Here is a 21,670-nt window from a genome sequence, read left to right as displayed (position 1 = left end):
AGACCAAAGAGAGAGAGAAGCGTGTGCGACCGCCGGACACTGCCCCCTTACCTGGACCCATCCCATCTCTTCACTACCCATCCTTCACGATTCCCTGGCACGACTAGGACACCAGATCCCCTTTTGTTTTAACACTTTATTTCCCCCATTTTTGGACATTTTATGTACATTTTATTTACTTTAATAAATGCCTCTCCGAGGCCTGACACCACTCCCACTGTGTCTGTCGTTTGCTCTTCCCGCCACACTATTTATGTAATTTCAATGTAATGGAAATACCTATTGTGTCAAACAATGGAAGACTTGGAAACTTACATTATTTTTACACTTATTCTTTTTGCAAATTCTGTTACAAATTACACAATCAAAAACACAATCTCCAGAAAAAAAAAAAAGCAAGAATGTCACAGTAAAAGGACAGTTCACACTAAAATGAAATTTCTGTCATCATTTACTCACTCTCATATCTTTCCAAATCTTTCTTTCTTCTGTGTGACACAAAAGAAGATATTTTGAAATATGTCTCAGTGATTTTTTGTTTGTACAATGAAAGCCAATGGGGACCCCATTGACTTCCATTATATAGACAAAAAAAGGTTGAAACATTCTTCAAAATATCTTGTTTCCACAGAGAGAAAGTCATGCAGGTTTGGAATGAGAGTGAGTAAATGACGAAAATGAAAATTTTTGGATGAACTGTCCTTTTATCTTATTTTGCACTCGTTTTATTGGATTTAGGGTTTAACAAAAATCAGTTGTTAGTGAGCACAAGCGGAGGTAACTAACTACACCAACAAGAAGTCAAAACAGGCCTTGTAACTCAAGTTGGCCTCCTGACACAGTTTCCAAAGCAGCTATAAAACACTAAGGTAGGTGGGCGGCAGTTCAATCCAGTGAATAAGCCTCATCGGGTGAATGAGGACTGTGAGGAGGTCTTGGCACTGGAGTGATCCCGACTCTCTTCATGGCGGCAGACGATGTTGTGTTGTCTACAACAGATGATATGGCATCCTCAGGCAGCGATGGGGTTTCAGCAAGTGTTTGATTCTTGTGTCTGATGGTGGCCAGTTCCTCTGTCTGCGCTCCAGTCTCGCATGGCTGGCAACGGAGATCAAGTTGTAGGAAGGAATCGCTGTAACATGAGGTTGCTCATTCTTCATCCCCTCCATGGATGCCAGAGGAGATATGGTATTAGTGAGACCGCCGTGTCCTCAGCCTGGTGAAAAGGCAGGATACCAGGCCAGGGTGGGACAATGACAAGGACTGATATAATGAAGAAAAGCTCTTTTGTATGGATTGTTGATGTGTATTCCCTGAGGGAAAATACTTATGTACTCGATGGGTGGTTCTTGGCACGGGTTTCCACTCTTGTACCTCTGTAAGGCGTCATCCATGACAGAAACTGTGATTAATGCATTTGCCTTTTGAAGTTGGCATCTGTTTGATATCGCTTGACACCGACAAGAAGGTGAAGGTGTGTAGATTACCGAGTGGTCCTTAACTTCATAAGGGGACCGATGAGGCACTGTTCTGGTTGACCTAAGCCCATTCCAAACCTGTATGACTTTCATTGTACTGGAAGGAACGGAGGAAGGAAGGAAGGAAGGAAGGAAGGAAGGAAGGAAGGAAGGAAGGAAGGAAGGAAGGAAGGAAGGAAGGAAGGAAGGAAGGAAGGAAGGAAGGAAGGAAGGAAGGAAGGAAGGAAGGAAGGAAGGAAGGAAGGAAGGAAGGAAGGAAGGAAGGAAGAAAACATTTGTCCCCACTGAAATTCACTGTTTAGACAAAAATATCTTCTATGACGTTCCTCAAAAAGAAAGTCACACAGTTTTAGAACAAGGGTGAGAAAACGATGAACAAATTTTTTTTTTTTGGGGGGGGGGGGGGGTATTTAAAAGCTTTCATGTTGATGTGTCTCACATCTTTGAACAACAAATGATTGTCTTCATGATTTCTTTCTCGCACAGTAACACTGCAATATGCCGTGTTTGTATGCTAATTGAATCAGGACCAAAAACATTTCCATTCCTACAAATAGCAAGGGAGAAAATTCCTGAAAAGATCTAACAAGGTTGAAACCAGTCCAGGCTCTCACAGATGACTTAGTCAAAACTTTGAAGAAAGAAAGAAAAAGAAAAAAATACATTGTGTCCAAATGCAGTTAGATTGGGGTCCCCAGACGAAACAAATTGCATGCAAGTACAAGGGATTCTTGGAGAATGTACGTCAGGAAGATTCTAGTTAACCAAAGCCAAGCAGATGATTGCAGATTATGAAGTTGGAGACAGCCATGGAAAATCATTTAAGAGAAAAATGGATGTAGTAGTATTGAGGCTATAGAGCTCCTCAAACTTCTTCCATTGTTGAACGTAGAGGTATGTGTTGATTTGAAGTGTCATTGATGCAGCTCTTTAATGAAATAGTGATTTTGAATGTTGTCCAAATCGACCTCCTTCCCACAATAAATGCTTTTAAGTGTTAAAGCAATTTCAATTACTGGATTTAACTGATGCTGACAGAGCTTGTCCAAGAATAGCCGTTTAATATAATCACTTTCTCACTTTATCCTCTTTACTTGAAGCTAGTAATTTTCAATTTATCGATTGAATGGATATCCAAGTATTCTGATGGATGAATTTGATTAAATTGGAATGAACATTTGAAGGGCAGGGGGGAAAAAATCCAGTTAAGAGTCCAAAACCCAATGAGATGACTTTCTAGACAGTATTTTAAGCATTCTCCCAACACAAAGCCTGCTCCAAAAGTTTTAAGGTACCTTCTTTTAAGATGTCTAAGGCAGCATTGAATACATCATACAGTGAGCAATCCCAAAATATTGAGTTCAGTGGGGAAAAATTTAATCCAAAATGGTGGACGGAACCAGAGAAATATTTGATTTTGTATTAAAATGTAAAGAAACAAATTTATATTTATTAAAATACTTTTAGCCAATATTTGTTAGTACAGTGCAATTGTATGCTTGTAATAGTATTACAGTTAGCTTAGAAACATGTTAACTAGAATCTACTAGAATTCATTGTGAATTGAGACTCCTGTGTGCTTAAAGGGTTAGTTCACCCAAAAATGACATTTCTGTCATTAATTACTCACCTTCATGTCGTTCCAAACCCGTAAGACCTTCGTACATCTTTGGAACACAAATGAAGCAAATAATTTTTTGATGAAATCTGAGAGCTTTCTGCACATCACTGAACAGTGCACAGAGTGGCAGAGGCATTATATCAACTTTGAGAAGGCTTTTGACAGCATCCACAGGGACAGTCTATGGCGTATGCTCCATGGATACAGGATTCCACAACAGATCATTCTTCTTATCAAGTGTTTCCACACTAACTACACATGCAAAATAGGAAGCAGCAATCACAGTTTCAAAGTAAAGTCAGCAATGCTCTTCAACATGACCATTGGCTGGGTGATGCAACAGACAATCAAAGACCAACCAAGAGGCATCAGATGGACTCTCTTCTCAACACTGGAAGATCTTGACATGGCGCTGCTTTCACATACCCAACCAGCACATGCAGGAGAAAGCATCTCGTCTTACCACCTATGCACAGCAAGTAGGCTTGAAGATCAACAAGAAGAAAACAGAGGTGATGACAATGAACACCCCCAACCCCTCACCAGTCCAAGTAGAACCCTAACTTAAGAGTATATTTACCTGGGCACCACCATTCGACACGACGGAGCAGGCAGTGACATCCAGAACCATCTCAGCAAAGCCAGAAACACCTTTAGTATGCTAAACAAAGTGTAGAGGTCCACACAATATAGCACCCAAAATAAACTGAGACTGTACCAGAGCTGCATCCTATCCAACCTACCTTGCGGCTAGGAAAGTTAGAGAATGACAAAGAACAACCTTACTAAATTGTCAGCCTTCCAACATGAAGAACTTTCTGAGAATTCTGCAAATCTTTTGTCCCAAAACCATCTCTAACCAACAACTATTTGCCCAGGGCAAGCTAAAAAATATGTACACCATCATCATGAGAAGGCGAAGGAGATGGATTGGACACGTTATCCGGAGGGAACAATTGCTTGGATTGCCCTCTTCTGGACACCAGAGGGTGAACGAAAGAGAGAAAGACCCCAGAACGCCTGGCGTCAAACAGTGGAAGCAGAACTGAAGGCCCTGAACGACACCTGGGGTACCATCCAGAAGCTGGCCCAAAACAGACAGAAGTGGCAAACCTTTGTTGCTGCCCTACATGCCACTGGGCATAAAGGGCCCTGAAGACTGTAGTCACATGGACTATTTTAACGATGTCTTCACTACTTTTCTGCATATGAAGAGAGTTTCAAATCAGGTTAAATTGCAATAAGGATGCTTTCTTAGAGGTCAGCTACCCATGTAGGAAGCTAATTATCATTTGGAATTATTTTCAGCTTAATTGCCTTTGATTCCAAAGAACTAGCAATAACATATGACACTGAGGTTATATTCAGCTGTCTGGCTGTGTCAAAAGCATACAACTGTTTTAGAGTACAAAGAATAAGAAAAAGGTTAATGGGCTGAATAGGGTCATTAGAGCTAGGAATAACCTTGCTATGAAAATTATTGTTGAAATTTCCTGATGAGTGTTACATTTCTTTATATGCTTAATTAAATTTGCTTAGTTTACCTCAAAACTAACAGGCAGGTTCCTCTTCAGGGCGATCTCATAGACCAGGCTGATCTCGGATTTACTTGCATCGCTGTTTTCCTCCGTTTCTTTCTTCTCCTCTGAACACTGAAAGGGTAAAACACAATACAGACCAACTACATGAATGCAGTTACATTTTATCCAGTACATCCACATTCATTTTAACATAAAAGCAGTTGCAGCCATTTGTAACTTGTAACTAAGGCTTACCTTATCATCTGCTTCCAGTTATTTTAGCAGAACAAAAACAGTTCATTATGCTGCTTGATATTGCTACCTGGTATTTGTTATCATAATTGTAAAATTGTATTAAAACATTTATTAGCGTAATTTATTATTATTGATAACTTATTGTAATCATTAACACATTGATTTGTAATGCAAATAGTTTTACAGTTTACAGCACACCATTATTCATTTAGCAATGTATCTATAGAGACTAATACATCAGAGACTAAATAAGTCTCACACATTCACAGAAAACAGCTTACTTCCGAGTTAGAAAGTTGGATAGGACTTTCTGGGTCACGGATAATAGTATATTACTTTGATTTGGCAGAAAAGCACATGTTAGACCAACACAATTCCCCCTATTGTAGTAACAGAGGTGTCTGAACTATTCTTATTCAACAATGTTGTGGATTTGCTAGCACAAATAAATTATGCATTTAGGTTTACCGTTTTTCTGTTGGCTGGCTTTATTTAATCACAAGTTTGTTTGAAAATCTTTTTACCTAATGTCTGATTAAAAAGTACGTACATAAATAATATTTGTATGTAAAACTTAAATGAAAATGTATATGCATATTTGTATGAAATAATTTGTTGAACAAGAAACCTGCACTAGCCTGTAGAAGAAATCTGCCTTCACAATAATTTAGCTAAAGGCGCAGCTAACAACACACTTTTTGATTTATTCACTTCCATTCATATGCGTTTGAATGCTGGAGATCGGAAACTCAAGTTAATGTGAAGAAGGTTTACATTTTGCTGCATTACAAAGTTTAAGTTTGGTGAACTCTGACCAGTGGATTCATGAATATGTGACCAATAGAAGATCGATATGTCACAGCGTGACATCTTGGCTGAATTAAAAGAACACAAACTTTAAGGAAAGTGGAGTAGATTGTACATTCTTGCATTCTGGATTTTTAATTATTTGTTATAGGTTGAATTTATGTTTTTTTTTAAAAGACACCGCAGAGCATGCTGTAAGTCTAGTGTGACCACATTTTGCATTAGTGAATACAAAACAGCTTAAAGCAGCATTAAAACATTGAACAATTATTATTATTAAATTTTGAGAGAACTCACAAATCTCAATGCATTACATCGCCTTGATTTGATTACCTTTTCTCAACAATCCCTTTATTACGGTACACAGATTTCTGTCACTGACCTCAATTCAGCCTCAAACCTACATTGCACCCTCTAACAGAATTAAGACCTGCCAGAAATCTTAAGAACAGGCTTTATGATCTCAGTCCTGATGGTGAGTCTGCTTCAACGCATGGCTGCAGTTTCTCATGTAACTCTGCTGAAAATAGATGCTTCAGGTTTTGTTAAACAGTTGAGATTCTGGAGAAAGTGGCTTGGTTTTGTAAGAAAAAGCTTTCAAACTGATCCAAAAGCAGTTCCCCTTAGTTCCGATTTATATCTTATCAACTATAAAAGGAGCTGCAATAGTACGCTCACAAAAGTTCCAAAGAGTGACTTTTAATATGATCCCTGCAGCATATTATCTTGGTCACCTCCATTACAGTACTGACATTTCTTTTCAGTGTGTTCTCATGCAATACATGAACAGGAGTGTGTGATCTAAGAGCGCTCGATCAAGTTGTGCTTTTTCGTAGACATTTAATACTGTGTTCTCACTGTCGTCCTTATAGCGATCACACAGCATGATGTCATTGTTCATTTCCTTCAAACGCCTGTTAATGATGTCTGGGATGAAGAGACATCAGGTGGTCTGGAGAGTGTGAGACTTTGTATTACAGACTGTGAAACGTTTGTGTGCCCTTCAACTGATCTGACAGGTCACAAGCTAAATTTGATGTGTTATATCAATGCGTTTTGTGTTATAATGGTCCAACAGCAGAGAGATTTGCTAAAATATCAGTTTACAAACTCAAAGTCATGGTACTTTTCATAAGATTTGGAGTTACATATTTAACGTTCTGTATGTATCAAACACAAAAGTAGTGAAAGATTTGCACAACAAATCTTTTTTGAGAGCATACTGCTCTTCATCAAACTGCAAAGCATCCAGAAGTAGAAAAATGTTGAGTTTGAGTATGACAATTTCCATAAATTCTACCAAACATTAAGATTTTATTGGCCTTTCGACATTCTCCAGGATCATGGGAAAAACCCAGTAAAAAAAAAAAAAAACTGCCACAATTTATGCATAGCATTAGATTAACACAAAGAAAAATGTACGCCTGTATGTAATAAATAAACAATAACAATTTTCTATTATTATCATTATTATTAGCTAATAATGGATATTAAATTAGGACCATAGATGTAGAAATATTAAAAAAAAAATACTTTTTGAGAACCTACTACAAAAAGTTGCATATATTGTCAAGCAAACACTACAAGTTAAATAAATAAATAAATATTTTACATTAGTATTATAATTAATATCAGTTTATAATATATACTGTAATACATCAGGATCACAGATGCAGACATATAAAAAAATTACTTTTTGTGAACTTATCACAGCTTATAAATGTCCTTATTAACGTCAGTTGATGGAGCTATTTTACGGCATAGACTAGCAAAAAAAAAAGCAAGAAAAACGTAGCCCCAAAACGAACCCTTTAGGTGCGCAAATTATTCTGATATTTTTTATTTAACACACAGATTTGTTTATTTTGGATGCACACATGTCGTATGTTTCAAAAACATTTGAACCAATAAAGCTGAGCCTCATTTTTTTTTTTTTTTTTTATAACAAACCACTAGTGTTTGATATAAAACAAATGTCTTCCAAACATCATTTAGGCTCTTCTGCTAAATAGGGCAAATTGAAAATCAACATCTCTGATGGATTAATCATCCGCTTCTCTTTGAAAACCCTTTAAATCCACATTTCTGTCAGCATCTCTTCATCTGAGAGATTTCCTGCTTACAGTGTGCGGTCACTGTTCCCATGATAACCATTGGACGAAAACCTTCACTCAGACTTGAATGAAACTGAGGAGCTTCCCAATGTCTGTTTACTAACTATTTAGAGCTGTGCTGACTGTACATACCGTGGTGTTGTTTATTCCCTCGACAACTCTGGCATGAGCTCAGTTGCCTGTTAGCACATGGTAAACAATTGGCTTTGCGAGTTCATGAGCGTGTTGAGAGGAAGGAAAACATGGTGTACTAGACAATAAAAATCAGCTGAGCCACAAATAACACTGACTCAAATTTTCACAAGATGTAAAATAAGTCTCTGATGTCCGTGTATGAGTGTGTATGTGTGTATGTGAAGTTTTAGCTCAAAATACCCCACAGATATTTTTATATAGCATGTTAAAATTGTCACTTTTTTTGAGGGTGAGCAAAAACGCACCGTTTTTGTGTCTGTCCCTTTAAATGCAAATGAGCTGCTGCTCTCAGCACAGGGGGCGGAGCTACAAGAGCTTGTGTCCTTTTACCTCACACAGACATGCACTGAAAATGTCAATGTTTATGTTCAAACCGGAGTCAGACAATAATGGAGAGACTCAAGAAGAAGTGACAACATGTAGAATGTAACAGGACATTTCTGAATGGTTAGTTGATGAATGCAGGTAGCTTATGTGTAGTTATTGATTAGCATATTCTGTCATGATAATCTATAAATTGTGTTCCTGGGGGAGGGGTTTATGTAAATTTTAGGGTTAGTGATGTCACTAACCCGGGAGGAATGTTGTGTAGTCCCTACCAGCCGTTTGTTGTAGTCCTTAAAAAACGTTTTCTTTAAAAGCAAATATCTCCCTTTGCTTTTAACTTTGAGCTTCGTAACTTTGCAGATGTTGTTTATGCTCAAATAGCAACATTACACACTAACTAAAGTTAGAAAAGTAAAATCATATTCAACCACCCCTTTAAGGGTACGTTTACACAGCAACAATGTACTAAAACGGAAAAGTTTTTCACATACAGACAACAATGTTGTCAAAACGATCCGAATCTGCAAGATCTGCACACACATAGAAAGCCGCCTCTCATACTGTATAGTGTGCGATACTGAACGGAGTTTTCTTCCACAAATAAACGCAAAAATATGTCAAAATTAGTGCTGCAACGATTCATCGAGTTACTCGATTTACTCGATTACAAAAATTCCTCGAGGCAAAAACTCTGCCTCGAAGCCTCGTTAAATTCCAATGACCCGCACTATACGCGCAGGGATCAGGGATCTGATTTCACACGGACCGTTGTTCAATGTTCAGGAAGCACACCATAGCGCGTGATACATTTTGAATTTATTTGGCGCGATGGCAGAGAGTAGATGTCCATAAACGGCAGAGAATGTCTAAAGTTTGGGATCGCTTCCTTTCAGCGTCGCTGAATCAAGGTAACGATTCTGACCCAGCGCCAATATTTTCGCCCGTGCCGAAGCCTATGATGTTTCTTTGAATTTAATCCCACACTGTATTTGTAGTGATGTCGTGATGCGGTTTGATTAGATATGTTTAGCTTTGATGTTTTTAAGAAGTAAACGTATAGCCTAAAGAAAGAACCCCTTCACACACACACACACACGCACCCTCGTCTCTCTCACGCGCCAGTCAGACCAATTGCGGCAATGCATCACATTTGCTTAAACTTTTATGTAGCCACGCAACAATAATTTCAGCATGCATTCACTGTATACACCGAGACGTGATGGAGGAACAAATATTGTATTGCAGTCTTTGCGAGACCTTGTCTATGTCACGTCTACCAAATAGTTACAGACAACAACAAAAAATGAAACTCCCCACCAGCCTGCTTCTCCAAATCCACTCATACTTTTGGGGAAGACATAATCTGCTACCAAAATAATTGAGCATAGAACATTTTAAATGAACAAAAAAATATAATACTACAAAACGTGCTAATATACTTCAACTTAAGTGAAAAACAAAATGCTGTTCTTTTTCTATTTAATAAAATGCATATTTGCAATAAAACATTCCCCTTTTCAAAGCTACACTTATTTTTTTATATAAATTGTATACATTGTGTACCTGTTTGGCTTGATATTTTATATTCATTTTTTTTTTGTTCTCCGGTGGGTAATTTGCAGAAGGTGCAATCCTTTTTTTGTAATGTTGTATTAAGAAGACAAAACTAAGACCAAATGGCCTTTACTATTTAAGTTTGTATTCATAGTTTTACATGTTATACATGTTTTACAGTATAAAGTTGACTTAACTGTATTGTTATATAATTGTTGGCACTTTATAAACACTAAATGGGTAAAAATTACAATAAAGAGGCTTAGTTTTGGAGCCAAATGTTGGAGTTTTCAGCCACATCATTTTCGTTATGCATTATTTGTTTTGGTTGTTTAAAAACACACTAAAAGTTTTTATCCGATTACTCGATTAATCGATCGATTAAGTGCTAGATTAATCGATTACAAAAAGAATCGATAGCTGCAGCCCTAGTCAAAATATTCTCGGAAATGTAAACATTTGACAAAGAAAACGCATTAGAACAATATATTGGGTCCGTGCAGCTGTTGAAGTGACAGCAGCCTAATATTCCTGCTGCTGTCTCTATAATAACATCAACCAACCAACCAAATCAAACAACAGAAGACAGATAAAATTCACTCACTGACCTTGACTCAATAACTTTAACTATATTTGTAATGTATATTTTATTTTATATAAAGTACAGCGTTATTTTACATTTGATTACAGTTTCTGCGCCTAAATACCTGAAAATCCTATAGCACTGGTTATTTCAATTTAATATTTTTTTTTTCAGTTGCATTTCAGGGTTCCAGACTGCGACCATTTTTTGAGAATGTGCGAGTTAAAATTTGATGTGGTCGCATTTGTGCGAGTGCATGGTCATGTAGGCTACTACTCAGTTAAATTTACGCATGAATTTTCCTGCATTGAACTTGTTTTAGCGCCCGCCAAAGTCTTATTTGATCGGTGAGTAATGTAGATGAACTACTGCGCTTGTTTAACTGAAAGAACGAGCAGAGAGAGAGAGCCCCGGTCGCGCGCGCTCTCTCTCTCTCTCTTCGGAGTCAGGCGAGAGTGTAAACAACACCGTCTCCAAACTAGGCGCTGTCTTGCTCTCTCTCCCGCGCACATATTAATCAATATTAATCGACACGGTGGTAAAAGGTCGGAAGAGTTTCCGTGGAGCATTCGCAGATTTTTTTTTTTTTTTTCTGAATTACCGCTGGGTGTGAATTGTGCTAAATAAGTTGCCTTATCTTCTGTGAAAAGCGTTCTGGGCATTAAGCTGACATAAAAACAAAACAAAAAAAAAACACTTTAATTAACCAAAAAAACTATTCAGTGATGAAATGTTTTCTGTGTTGACACAAATCTTGGATGTCCATGTCCTAACTGCTTGGATAATCACACAACGCGCATGACACGTCCAATTCGCGAACTAATGACTCCTTTGAACCGATTCATTTTAATGAATGGATAAAACAACTGATCTTTCCAACAGTGAACTCAGGAGACGTCTAAATCGGTGTACTAATCAGTAACACTTTACAATAAGGTTCTATTTATTACATAAATTACATAAAAAGTACAGTTTGCTTACTCAAGCTTAAGCTTTAAAATAAATAAAACCACTTGTTTTTTTGAAAAGCATTTGACTACATTTTTCCACACAGTGCTATCAAGAATCGATAAGAGAATCGTTAAAGAATCGGATCAATAATCAGAATCGTCAGTGGCATTATTATTGATCAAATCTTATCAATTCCCATCCCTATGTGAATACAGTAAAATTATAATCAAACATTAAAGAACATAAAAGTTTTTTTATTATTTTTTTTTTAGAGTTAAAAGATAAATTTTTTGCTAACATGAGGTCTTGTGTCACTGTCAGTCTTATTACATCAGTGCAAAACTAGGGTATGCAGATTAAGACCACTATTCATCAGCATGCATTGATTAATCCCATGGCATGTAGCAAAAAAAAAAAAAGGTGCGACCAAATCATATGCTGGTGCGACCAACTGAGAAAGTTGGTAGCACCAGTGCAACCAGTGGAAAAGTTAGTCTGGAGCCCTGCATTTATTTGTGCGATTGCTAATTTGTCTATTTGTTCTTTTCTTGCTGATGAGTGTTTACTTGTCTTTAATAATGCTTGAAATTTATTTATATTAGTTGTTTTTTAAATGGTATTTTTAAACCATTGGAAAAAGTGTAAGTGTAAGTGTTTTTTAGGATGTGAATCTGAATGATATCAAAGGTTTTTTTTATCTTATTGGAATCGAAATTAGGAATTGATAAAAATTGGAATCAATAAGCAGTTAAAGTCAAACGATTCAAACTATACCCAACTCTACGCATGACGTCAATGTCACAAATGTGCATTTTTGTAGTTTACAAGGAGACAAAATATTACTGCAAAGTTGCAGTATGTCAGTAAATAAATACAAAAAATATTATTTTCATATTAACAATAATAATAATCATAATATCAGTTTACAATAAATAATTAGTCAGGACCACAGATGTAGAAATATAAAAAATATTACTTATTGAGAAGCTGTATGATCTATATATGAGTCTGTTGATAAAACTATATTACACTGATTCTCATTGACCAAAAACTGTGTAAGTGTCCTTATTTATGAGCAGAAAAGATTGGCAACATGTATACACACATAAATTTGCTCTTATTCTCATCCTAATGTCAACAAATCTGGATTATTGGATTAAATGGAGCATGTACACACATTTACTGATTAAAAAAAGTAAAGACAGTAAAGATGTGCGCACAAATCCGTGTGAATTGTGTGTGTGTTTGTTTGTGTGAGCATGATACTCATCCTCAAGGTTTGAGATCTGGTACAGGAGTGAGGAGACATGCAGACGAACACAGTTTTGCCCTGAGGTATGGTGTGTATCAATTTGTAAAGCAATACACGGAAAAGGTGTCTGACAAAGACCTCATTATGGAGACAGAAGGGGGACAAGACCAAACAAGAGAGGCGCCACTACGGTTTAAATAACCTTGGTCGATGCCAGGCATTTGGGGCACAATGTAACATGATTTCCGGTGGGAGAAATTAGTATTTTGAAGGATAGCCCGAAGCTAAACTAAAGTTCAGAGGAGATGTTGTGAACATTGACAGATGATGAGGAAACAGGACAGTCGTGTCATCTTAAATTTCATCAGCCTGAATATCACTTTTACCTAACAAGAGGTTATGATTATTCAGAGCATGATAGGCTTTCAAGTGCACAGACTGAAACACAGGAAACTGGAAACCACATAAAATGTCTGAGACCATTAGTTAAAATACATCAAATTGTACACTTTTAAAAATTAATTTTCAACATTTACTATCTCACCAAGGCTGCCTTTATTTAACAATAATAATAAAAAAAAAAAAGTAAAAACAATACTGTGAAATGTTATCAGTGAAAATCAATGAAAATCAGTGATTTAAATATTCTTCAGTCACATGAACCTTCGGAAATCTCATAAAATATGTGTTATTACTATCAATGTTGAAAACAGTTGTGCTGCTTAATTTTTGTGGAAAATGTTATACATTTTATTTCAGGATTCTGATAAATAGAAAGTTCAAAAGAATTGCATTTATTTGTTTTAACATTAAATTGTTTTTTTTACTCTCACTTTTGATCAATTGAATGCATTATTTCTAAATTAAAGCATTACTTTCTTTAAAAAACAAAACAATTACCTTTAAAAACAGTTTAAATGTAGTGTATGTAAGATTTCTTTAAGATGCTATGTGAAATTAAAAAGAGGTTTGCAAGGCTGTGTCGTGTGCGGTCTGTTTGGTGGGACAGGTTACCTGAGTTGGTCTTTCTGGAATGGGTTCGTTCTTCAGGGCCTGAAGGGCTTTCATGGCCGCATTGTGTCGGGCAGCTTGGCGAGTCCGCCCCTCTCCGATAAACTCGTTGCTCCCCACTGTCAGCTGCACATAAAATACCTTAGGCACTGGGTAATGGTACCTAGGTTTGGGAGAGGGCCAAGAGACAGAGAAGGAAAGGTTGAGTGAAAGAGAAAAAGGCAGGTAAAAGGGGAAAAAAGCCCTTTGATTTATAAGAGGATTATCTTATCGAAACTTGGCAGTTTTATTACTGTGCAAGCTCTAGAATGGAAATGATAGAAAGCAACCAGGAATTGAATTAAACATGCCAGTCGCTAATTGGGAGGAATGATGGGAAAAACACGACTTGTGACAGAAAGGAAGAAGCTAAATAAATATAAGGATTTCTTTTCCTGGCCATGCTATCCAGGTAAATATCAAGGGTGCAGCACTATTAAAATTCCAGCCGATGAGATCAGCAGATAATTGAATTCCCTGTCATGGCAACTCATCAATAAATAATGGCATATATCAAATCTATCATTAAAATTCCATACGATTTTGTCTAAATAAATTAAAGGCATGACGACATTATAACACTTGTAAAAATTATTCTAATTTGAATTTAAATAATAAAAAATATATATATTTTTATAATAAAAATCTGTTACAAATTGGAAATGTGTACTAGAAAGAGATTTTTTTTAATCTTATTCATAAACAGAATATTTCTTAGTTTTAAATTATTCAAAATCCTAATTCTCGCACTGTATATGGATAAACATACCAAAAACAATTAGTTAGATTAGATAACGGACTAGTCTGCAGTAGAGCTGCACGATCCTGGATAAATTGAGAATTATGATTAGTTTTGCTTAAAATAGAAATCACGATTCTCCCGCGATCATGCAATATGTAAAAGTGCATATTCAGTATGTAAAAAAATGTAAAAATAGGGGAAGCATTCACAATTAAATAAACAAAATCGGCCGATACATTTCCAGTATTAAAAAAAAAAAAAAAAAAACAGCATGAAGCAACAGTCGAGGAAATCCTTCTGAATGTGTACTGTGTATAACTGAGGTCTAGTTGAGCATCGTGACCCATTCTTGCTATGGATGCATTCATATCGTACATTATTATGTACCCGCTTCATTCCGCTGTCACGGAGCTCCAATGAAGTAAGTGTCTAAAGACACAAAGGCTGATGGGAGTGGTGTACAAAGCTTTAAAACAACTAGAGAAAAGGCAGATTTATTTCTGAGGTGGAACCCGAACAATATTGGTAGAGTAATAAATGGTCAAATTAAAGGGCCCTTCTTCCATGGGGTCAATGACATAACAATGAGTTGGTGAAATAATGACTCCCATTGGCTCCAAGCGAAGGAGCCTGGAACAAAAGCAGCTTCACATATATCCAGCTTTCTTTATCTTAACTTTGGCTCACCCATGCAGGGCTGTCAGGCCGCTGTTCAGTGGGCAGATTTAAGGGTCTGTTTGCACTTTAAGGCCTTTATGAGGAACGGTACCGACTGACCTAGCGTCAGCTCTCCCCCTTCCCTCGATGGGGAGAACCCATTCACACTCCTCTGTAGCGTCTGGGGACCAAATTGTGCTAAAAAGTAGCTGCTGCTTTCCAAAATCATCACGCTCTCACGGTTTTAGCTCTTATCAGCATTTGGGGAATTAAAAATGCACCAACAACAGTCATGAACAAGGTCAACATGTGATGAAATACATCAGATCATGGAAGTAAATATCTTGCTAAAGTCAGCTGTTCTCAACCCCTTTTGCTTTTCTATTGTCCAACAAAATTGGACAATAAAATATTGGAAAAATGTTGCCTGGTTTGATGAGTCTCGATTTCTGCTGTGACCGAAAGATGGTAGGGTCAAAATTGATAGTAAACAACATGAAAGTATGGATCCATCCTGCCTTGTATCAATGGTTCAGGCTGGTGCTGGTGGTGTAATGGTATGGGGCATATTTTCTTGGCAGACTTTGAGTCCCTTAATTCCAACTGAACATAATTTAAATGCCACGGCCTGAGTTTTGTTGCCGACAATGTCCATCCCTTTATGACCTCAGTTTACTCATCTTCTGAATGATGGCTACTTCCAGCAGGATAACGTGCCATGTTAAGCTCAAATCATCTCAAACTGGTTTCTTGAACATAACAATGAGTTCACTATACTCAAATGGCCTCCACAGTCACAAGATCTCAATCCAATAGAGCACCTTTGGGATGTGGTGGAACTGGAGATTTGCATCATGGATGTGTATCCGACAAATCTGTAGCAACTGCGTGATGCAATCGTGTCAATATAGACCAAAATCTCAGGAATGTTTCCAGCACAGTTTAATCTATGCTACAAAGAATTAAGGCAGCCCTGAAGGCAAAAGGTTCAACCCGGTACTAGCAAGGTGTATCTAACAAAGCAAAAGTGAGTGTAATATTACAACTTAAAACCACTGTTTCCTATTTTAATATATTTTAAAATTTAACTTATTCCTGTGATTGCAAAGCTTAATTTTTAGCATCGTTACTCCAGTCTTCAGTGTCACATGATCCTTCAGAAATTATTCTAATATACTGATTTGGATTTTGTTTTATCAATGTTGAAAACTGTTGTGCTGCTTAATATTTTTATACCGGGATACATTTTTTTCAGGATTCTTTTATAAATAGAATTTATTTGAAATAGTAAGAGCCTTTAAAATGTTACAAAATATTGAATGTTACTTTTGATCAATTTAATTCATCTTTTCTGAATCTATATATATAATCCTTCAAACTGACCACTTTCTGACCACAGACTTTTGAACAGTACTGTACTTCTGAATAATAATGTAAAATGGGTTTTGAACAGCTGACTTTAACATAAAGGTTTATAATGTGAAATACAGTTAATTCAAGGTGAAACCATACAGGCAGAAAACTGCATCATTGGCCACTGTTAAGAGTCCCATGGTTAAAGGTTTTAACTTGTTTAAACTTGAAAAGAGGAAAAAAAAATCTAAAACTGAAACAGACATGTGCAGTGTTCTGAATCATACTAAACTAAGGGTCATTTGATCTACATATACTTTTCCGTAAATGTTCCGGTTATTTAGTTTCAGCTAATAGAGAACTTCAATTTCATTGTAGGTCTTGTGATATTAGATTTGATACCAATTGAAGCCATCTGGGAGATGTTGAAATCAAAGGGCATGCCAAAGCCACCAGGAAAGAAGAAAAGATAGTGTTACATGCATGATAATGAAACGCAGAACTATTTCCCTGCCCAATAAAATTATACCATAATAATTCCACAATGGCTGAGTAACTAGTACAACCCCATAAATTATGAATGTGGGTCTCTAAGACATTAAATATATCTGTATTTAATTCTGGAAATAATAAGCTCAGCACAAACCTTATATTTTAAATATGTTCTGTAAAAATCCAGTAAATAAAAGCATATGTTGAACATAAAATAATTAAATAATAATTGTATAATTTATTATAATAATAAATAATTTTATATGAAAAGATTTTAACTATAATTTTAAACAAATTATATTTTAACCTGTTAACTGTCACTCCCTTTTTTGGGCATAGATCTGACTTAAATTGTTGCAATTCAGGAATGCTTTGGAAAAAAAGTCTGCAGATTATTGCAGAAGTGAAAGCACTTCTAAAAATTAAATAGCAAAAAAAAATGATAGAAGTTTCAGTTTCAAAAGTACAGTACTAAACATTTTTATTTTACACTAAATATGTATTTTACAAAATTCTGATTCTAAAATTGCTAGAAAATCAAAGCCATTTGTCTAAATTTAGAGCTGATATCACAAATTTTTTCTTTAGAATTTATGATGATAACAAACATATGTGATGGGGGAAAAAGACTATAAAGACTAAAAAAAGTACGTAAAGTGTCCCACTACCAGAACACACACAGTTAACCAGTTAAAATAGGTTAAATGATAATTTAGCATGTGCTTGTGTTACTGCTGTTTCAGTTCTGCATCATAAATGTGTCTACCGGGCTTTTTATAACTTGTATGGTAATAAAAAGCATTAGATAACCAAGAGGTTGATTTAACAAATATTATTTTAACATTGGTATTACTTTAGTTATATTTATTATTATTAATTTTAGTTTAAATGTTTGTGAATTTGTTTTTGGTTTTTAATTATTTCTGTTTATGTATTTTTATTTCAGTTTTCGTACTTTAACTTAAACTTATTTTATTTCAATTAGTTGCCAAGTCAATTTTTTCATTCAAGTTTTTTTTTTAAATCTAATATGGAATAAAATTAAATGAGTAAATTATGATAATTTAGCATGCGTTTGTGTCTACCGGTATTTTATGGTAATTCCTTCCTTGATTCCTCAAACTGAGTGGGAGGTTTTGTCTATGTTTTTTTTTAATGGGTGTACAATCATTCCAGCACATGTGCGTTCGGAGCCACATCTCTGCGCCAGCATCCTGCATGTCCCCTGTCTGCTCCAACAGTGATTCAGCATTTCTCTCCCAGAATTCCAAGGGGTTCTGCGCTCGGCTGACCACAGCCCCTCCGAGGGAGGCGGAGCCTGCCCTTGCATGTCAAGCGTGGTCCCAGACGCTTGGAGGAAATGCCAAGTGCAACATGGGACCCAGCCAGGATGTTGGGGCGGTCGTTTTTCTGGTTACAGGTGCAGGGAGAGTGGCTGCGGCCCCGGCTCGTAGGAGGCCCCTTTGTGCAACGTGGGAAAGTCGTTGCTGACACACTCTGAGCCACATTAGACCCAATAATCTATCAGCACACACACCAGCCAGGCCTGTCTGGTCTGCATTAGAAAGGAACACAAGCCAAAGCGGGAACACCTAGTGAGAGGACAGGGAGAGAAACCCACTGGAAGGCAATCATTAGTGTTGTCTTTTATTTATGCGTGTGAATGTGGCCGCCTGAAGACAGGATGAGAGAACAGAGCAAGAAGGAATGATGAAAAGAGATGGGGAATGACTCAATAAAATGATAACTCACAACAAATGACTATGAAAAAGACTTTGAAGATGTGGTTTCAGGAACAGCTAATCTGTGAAACGAGTCAGCGAGCGATGACTGAAAACTACTGAGCCACAATCAGATAGACACTGTTGTGACATTTAAAAGGGATGGTTCACCCAAAAACTGAAAATTCTGTCATTTACTCATGCTGTTCCAAACCTAAATGACTTTCTTCCTTTTGTGGAACACCAAAAAAATAAGAAATGAAGAAATTGTAGTATTGTAATTTTACAGTTGTATATTAGATATATTATTATTAACAACAATATTATTATTTTTATATTTATTATTATAATTATCATAGTAATGATTCCATGAGTCATACTGATGAAACATTTTTGTACAAATTATGCATTCCAGCAAAGAAGCACAGAAAACGTGTTTAAAAAAAAAAAACAATAAAATTGTATTAGGAAAGAAAAATACATACAATGAGTGACAGTGGGGACCAAAACACTGAGACATATCTTCTTCGGGTTTGGCACGGGATGAGGTTGAGTAAATGATGACAATGTTTTTTTTATTTTTGGGTCAACTATCCCTTTAAGACTTAATGAGTCATTAAAGTATTACTTTTCAAAGAACACGACATATATCAAGATACAGCAACCCGATACTAGCTCAGCATTTAGTTGACATTTCAAAGTTTTTAATAGACTGGATTTGTGATTCCAGAATACACTTCTCAGCAAGACATCTTAATTGATCCTAGATTTCAAAGAAAACATCAGATGGGAGAGCCATCATTTAAATTTCCATTCCAAAGTGCTGCATTGTAGTTCAATTCAAAGGAAAGAGCAACACATTCGTGTGAGGTCATCAAAACCAATCAACGTTCTGCCACATTTTTATGGAAGAAAGCATTTACACATTACAAATTGATAGATGCTAGTATGTAAAAACTCTTTCTAATTTGGAACAGTCAAAAAATGACATGATTTGTGACTAGCGATCCTGATCAACATGCAATACTACTCCCTCAAGTTTCATTCGCACATGGATCATCACAAACACACTATTTTTTTAACAAAAGCTCATGTATCCTTTCAAAAACAAGGCAAGACTCCCTTCCTGTAGTTATTCAAGCCTAAAACCACCTCAACTCCCCCGGGAGGAGGCTCACGCCCAAATCTCGAGCGGAGTTCCTTAACCCAGATGTAGGATTGCATTTCAGCATTGGCCAGGATGTACTGGCGATCTTCTCTGGAGTTTTAGAAGTTGTGAAAATTGTCATTTGGTATGGTTTTGATGAATAAAGCATTTAGGGATTGCATGTAGGGCTGGGCGATAAAACAATAACGATAATTATTGCGATATGATTTTCCTTGATAAACCGATAACAACAGTTCAATAAATGTTCTATATAATGTGTACGGGCCAAAAGCAGAACAAAATAGCGCTACTTATTTGAACCGCGCAACATGGACCATTTATCCGCTCGGCTCAAACAGCAGCGCAGCGTTTATTCGCTGATCGATCTCGATCACGTGACCACTAAACAGCGCTGTGAGATCCAGCGAGAAGCGCTTGAATTCAGCAAAGAACACAAATGTCTCTATGATAGAGCTGGGCGATAAAACGGTCTCTGTATTTATAGACGGTACACCATTGTCGGTAACGACATATGAACGAAAAATGTTCGATATAGCGCTTGATATTTTCATTAAAATGCGTGCGCATCGCCGTACACATATCCTGTCTAAAAACGTGTGGAAAGCGTCTCCTTGTTTCCAAAGCGTTTGCGTTCCCGTGGCGTCTGTCGTTGCTAGGCAACCATGAACTGCGCTCTCCACGTAATGTTGAATGAAGGTGCGTTCCTTTTGACCGTGATTCGTAAGTAGACCTTTTGCCTAGAAAGTTTGCCTTGATTGTTCTACGTTTACACTTTTACATTGCACACATTTTGTTCAAGTTCACACAAGTTCAAGAGTTTCGTTAACACTTTATCTTAATATTAGACATAAAGAAGATGTTTTTGTTTACATTTTATTTAGTTTGACTGCTAAAACTAATGTGTTGTTTGCCTTAATAATGTGCATAAACAAAAAACAGTGGTTTAAATTCCAACTTTTCTACTTGTCTTTAAAAAGCAAAAAAGGTTATACAAATTTTCAATAATTATCAATACCGAACGATATGAAACATTATATCGTGATAATTTATTTAGCAATATCGCACAGCCCTACTCTGTGATTTAAACTAGTTTACAGCCAGATGAAGCAGTGCTGACAAACAGGAGAAACATGATACAGTCTGAAGGCTTTTGAGTCTACAAATGACCATTATTTACCATGGATTTACTGTAGTAACACCAACTGCACCATGGTATTGTGGCAAAAATGTGGGATATTCATATCGTATTTTATTATTTTATTAATGTTACTGTTACAATATACAATAATTAATGTATATACACAAAGTTTACTAAAAAGAAAGGTTTTGTACGACTCGCTTTATCAGTTAAGTGTTTCCGGTGGCTGGAATTTTGTCAGTCAAAAGTAGTCGATCTCCGAATGCAACGTAACATGAGGAGAGTAAAGATGGAAAGCTCCGTTCATTGCGTTGCATTCGGAGATGGACTACTTTTGACTGACAAAATTCCAGCCACCGGAAACACTAACTGATAAAGTGAATCCTACAAAACCTTTCTTTTTAGTAAACTTTGTGTACACAAACAATGTTGTCAATGCTCGAGTTCATGTGTAGAGCGCCTGGTGATACTTCAAGCACAGTTTCATGTTGTGTCGAGCCTCCTTAGTGTTTTAAAAATAGCCATTTTGATGCTATCATTGTATTGCCCCTAGCACTCCCATTCAAAAGGCATTTTGACCGAAAACTAAAATACGGTCAATCTTAAAAGTGGCGTTACCATTCTAATTAAGCTTTTACCCAAAACTTGCTGCATCTAATTCCATTTTTAAGAATTTGTTTTCGTTTCATATT

General features: G+C 36.5%; 1 protein-coding gene across 3 annotated transcripts in view; it reads right to left on the bottom strand.

Annotated features, from left to right (window-relative positions):
* Window positions 1-21,670, bottom strand: part of stau2 (staufen double-stranded RNA binding protein 2) — a 127,607-nt gene that overhangs the window by 81,134 nt on the left and 24,803 nt on the right. For all 3 annotated transcript variants that reach the window (XM_081353449.1, XM_081353448.1, XM_081353450.1), the window contains 2 exons: window positions 13,672-13,831; window positions 4,644-4,751 (listed from right to left, as the gene is read on the bottom strand). In XM_081353449.1, the coding sequence (XP_081209575.1) occupies window positions 4,644-4,751; window positions 13,672-13,831 (268 nt within the window). The remainder of the gene's footprint in view (window positions 1-4,643; window positions 4,752-13,671; window positions 13,832-21,670) is intronic.

The sequence above is a fragment of the Scardinius erythrophthalmus genome (assembly GCF_964197995.2).
Source record: "Scardinius erythrophthalmus genome assembly, chromosome: 22".
NCBI lineage: Eukaryota > Metazoa > Chordata > Actinopteri > Cypriniformes > Leuciscidae > Scardinius > Scardinius erythrophthalmus.
The sequence above is the reverse complement of the archived record's forward strand: the minus strand, read 5'-3'. Positions and strand labels throughout refer to the sequence as shown.